At 53.2% G+C, this 4,343-nt stretch overlaps 1 protein-coding gene across 1 annotated transcript; it reads right to left on the reverse strand.

Moving 5' to 3' along the window:
- Window positions 1-80: 80 nt before the first annotated feature.
- Window positions 81-3,562, reverse strand: LOC130607189 (vacuolar protein sorting-associated protein 52 homolog; the record flags this gene model as incomplete). Its single annotated transcript, XM_057424089.1, has 6 exons — window positions 3,390-3,562; window positions 1,908-2,058; window positions 1,709-1,809; window positions 1,476-1,608; window positions 777-835; window positions 81-231 (listed from the first exon to the last, which is right to left on the reverse strand). Coding segments are annotated over exons 1-6 (768 nt in total), but the record flags the coding sequence as incomplete, so codon positions are not given.
- Window positions 3,563-4,343: the final 781 nt, after the last annotated feature.

The following is a 4,343-nucleotide window of genomic DNA, read 5'->3' on the forward strand; positions in this document are numbered from 1 at the left end:
TGCCCCATTGCCCCCCATTGTCCCCCCATTGCCCTCCGACTGCTGCCCCATAGCTGCCCCATAGCCGCCCCATTGCTGACCCTGGTGTCGCTCCTCTGGGCCGCGTGCGGGACCAGGATGGGCGCCTCGAGCTCGGCGGCGCCGATGACGGAGCCGCGGTTGCCCAGGGTGAAGACGGTGTTCCGGCAGCGCAGCGGCGCCTTCGAGAAGAACCCTGCCCCACAGACAGGGCTTCAGCACCAAAATCGGACCAAATACACCCAAAACGGAACAAATCGGCCCAAAATACCCCAAATCAATCTACCCCAAAATACCCTCAAAATCGACCCAAAATCGATTGAAAACAACCCCAAATAGATTCAAAATAGTCCAAAATCGACTCAAAATAGCCCAAAATCGACCAAAAAATAGCCTAAATCAACCGAAAATAGCCCAAAATCGACCTTAAAATACCCCCCCCAAATCGACCCCAAAATGCCCAAAATGGACCCAAAATGGCTCAACCAACCCAAATAGCCAAAATCGATCAAAAAGAACCCCAAATAGATCCAAATTGACCCAAAATAGCCCAAAGGTCGACCCAAAAATACTCCAAAATCCAAAGTCGACCCAAAATACTCCAAAATCCACCCAAAATACCCCAAATCGAGCCCAAAATGGCTCAAATTAATCCAAAATTACCAAAATCGACCCCAAAATGGCTCAAATCAACCCCAGATAGCCAAAAAATCGACCAAAAAATGCCCCAAATCGACCCAAAAAAGGCTCGAATCAACCTTTCTTGGCGCGTGTCCTCCACGCCCATGAGATCGTCCTTGTCGGCCACCTCCTCGTACTGCGGGGACAGGGATCAGTGACACAAAAACTCCCAAACACCCCAAAACTACCCCCAAACAAACCAAACCCCAAAACCACCCAAACACACCCAAAACCAGCCAAAACCACCCCAAAACCACAAACCACCACAAAACAGCCCAAAACCCAACTCAACCAGCCTAAAATCACCCAAAACCACCCCAAAACCAAAACCACCCACAACCACCCCAAACCCAACCAAAACCACCCCAAAACCACCCAAAACTACCAAAACCAAAACCACCCACAACCACCCCAAACCCAACCAAAACCACCCCAAAACCAGCCAAAACTACCCCAAAACCAAAACCACCCACAACCAAAACCCCAAACCCAACCAAAACCACCCCAAAACCACCCAAAACCACCCACCAAAACCACCCACAACCACCCCAAACCCCAAAACCAAAACCAACCCCCAAAACCAGCCAAAACCACCCCAAAACCAAAACCACCCACAACCACCCCAAAAACCAAACCAGCCTAAAACCACCCCAAACCACCCAAAACCACCCCAAAACCAGCCTAAAATCACCCCAAACCACCCCAAAACCACCTCCAGCACCCCAAACCCACCCCAAAACCCCCAACCCCACCCCACATCTCCCCCCATAACCCACCTGGATCTTCATGAGGCGGCTGGTGTAGGACTTGAAGTAGGACAGGTAGACCTTGCCCATGGTGTCCACGTACTGCTCGCGCAACTCCTGCGCCACGGCCCGCTCGTGCCCCACCAGGAACTGGTAGAAGAACCTACCCACGGCCATGGCGACGTCGGGGATCATCCCAGCCCCACATCATCCCCCAACCCCCCATGGATCCCATTGGAAGCCCCATAGAGCCCGCCCCACACCTATACTTGAGGAGCGTGTTCTGCGGGATCTGGTAGTTGGTCATGGGCTTGCGGAAGGAGTAGATCTTCTGGAGGATGAACTCGCGGATCTTGGTGACGGCCTTGGGGGGGGGAAGGAGAAAAGAGGGATTTTGGGGGTCCATTGGGTGCTATGGGTCACTTATGGGTCTGCTATGGGTCCTAACGGTTGGGGGTCAACCTTGATCTTGAGCTTCTCGAGGACGTGTTGGACGTCGGCGCAGGCCACGGTGTCGCGGAACGCTTGCTCCTTGACGGAGTTGATCTTGCCATTGAGTTCCTGCAGCTGCTCCAGGAAGGCCGGCTCCGTCACCGGCGCGTCCAGGATGGTGCTGAGCGGGGATAGGAATGGGTGAAGGGATGGGATCATCGGGGAGTTGGTTATGGGTCTAGGGTCGTGGCGGTGGGGTTGGGTTGGAGCGTTGGAGACCATCGAGGTCTTGGCTTGAAACAAAGACCCAGAGGATGGAAGAAGGGATTTGGGGTCTTCAATGGTCATGGAATGGGGTGAAAGGAACTTTGGGGTCATCCTTGGATCATGGGATTGGGTTGGGTTGAGTTGGATCATGGAGACCATCGAGGTCTTGGCTTGAAACAAAGACACAGAGGATGGAAGAAGGGATTTGGGGTCTTCAATGGTCATGGAATGGGGTGAAAGGAACCTTGGGGTCATCCTTGGATCATGGGATTGGGTTGGGTTGGGTCTTGGAGACCATCAAGGTCTTGGATGCCACCAGGCCCTAGATGACCTCAAAGGTTCTTCCAACCCAACCCATCCCAAGACCCTATGGGAGAAACCAAGTTCTAGTTGACCTTGAAGACATCTCCAACCCAACCCATCCCAAGACCCTACGGCCGCCACCAAGCCCTAGATGACCTCGAAGGCTCCTCCAACCCAACCCAACCCATCCCATGACCCAATGGATGACACAGGGCTCTAGAAGGTCTTGAAGACATCTCCAACTCAACCCATCCCAAGACCCTATGGGTGAAACCAAGTTCTAGTTGACCTTGAAGACATCTCCAACCCAACCCATCCCAAGACCCTATGGATGTCACCAAGCCCTAGATGACCTCAAAAGCTCCTCCAACCCAACCCAACCCAAGACCCTATGGGTGAAACCAAGTTCTAGTTGACCTTGAAGACATCTCCAACCCAACCCATCCCAAGACCCTATGGGTAACACCAAGTTCCAGTTGACCTTGAAGACATCTCCAACCCAACCCATCCCAAGACCCTATGGGTGAAACCAAGGTCTAGTTGACCTTGAAAACATCTCCAACCCAACCCAACCCATCCCATGACCCAATGGATTACACCAGGCTCTAGAAGGTCTTGAAGACATCTCCAACCCAACCCATCCCAAGACCCTATGGATGTCACCAAGCCCTAGATGACCTTGAAGACATCTCCAACCCAACCCATCCCATGACCCAATGGATGACACCAGGCTCTAGAAGGTCTTGAAGACATCTCCAACCCAACCCATCCCAAGACCCTATGGATGTCAACAAACCCTAGATGACCTTGAAGACATCTCCAACCCAACCCATCCCAAGACCCTATGGATTCCCCCAAGTTCTCGTTGACCTCGAAGGCTCCTCCACCCCATCCCAACCCCACCCCATGACCCAATGGGTGTCAGCCCCCCCCCCCCCCAACCTGATCATGGCGCCGGGCACCACGAGCTCCTCGAGGAGCTGGCCCAGGTGGAGGCGCACGAGGCGGCGGTTGCGGAGCCGCAGGTTCATGGCCACCGACTGCTCCTGCAGGGTCCGGATCTCGGAGCTGATGCTGCTCAGGTCGCTCTGGAAGGAGCCCAGCATCTGCTCCATGCGGTGGGGTGGGCGGGGAGAGCGTGTGGTGGGGGGGAAATGGGGGTCAATGGGTGTCAATGGGTGCCAATGGGCGTCAATGGGTGTCAATGGGTATCAATGGGCGTCAATGGATGTCAATGGCTCTCAATGGGCGTCAACGGGTGTCAATGGATGTCAACAGAAGTCAATAGGTGTCAATGGATATCAATGAGTGTCAATGGGTGTCCATGGGTGTCAATGAATGTCAATGGGCGCCAATGGGTATCTATGGGGTCAATGGCTGTCAATGGGCATCAATAGATGTCAATGGGTGTCCATGGGTATCAATGGCTGTCAATGGGCGTCAATGGATGTCAATGGGCGTCAATGGATGTCAATGGGTGTCAATGGGTGTCCATGGGTGTCAATGGGTGTTAATGGGCGTCAATAAATGTCAATGGGCGCCAATGGGTATCAATGGGGTCAATGGCTGTCAATGGGCATCAATAGATGTCAATGGGTGTCCATGGGTATCAATGGCTGTCAATGGGCGTCAATGGATGTCAATGGGTGTCAATGGGTGTCCATGGGTGTCAATGGGTGTTAATGGGCGTCAATAAACGTCAATGGGCGCCAATGGGTATCAATGGGGTCAATGGCTGTCAATGGGCATCAATAGATGTCAATGGGTGTCCATGGGTATCAATGGCTGTCTGTCATGGATGTCAATGGGTGTCAATGGGTGTCCATGGGTGTCAATGGGGATGTCAATGGATGTCAATGGGTGTCAATGGGGGTGTCAATGGGTGTCAATGGATGT

This window comes from Pezoporus wallicus, unplaced genomic scaffold (assembly GCF_028554395.1).
Source record: "Pezoporus wallicus isolate ANWC-B61680 ecotype Strahan unplaced genomic scaffold, APGP_CSIRO_Pwel_v1 contig_11591, whole genome shotgun sequence".
Taxonomy (NCBI): Eukaryota; Metazoa; Chordata; class Aves; order Psittaciformes; family Psittacidae; genus Pezoporus; species Pezoporus wallicus.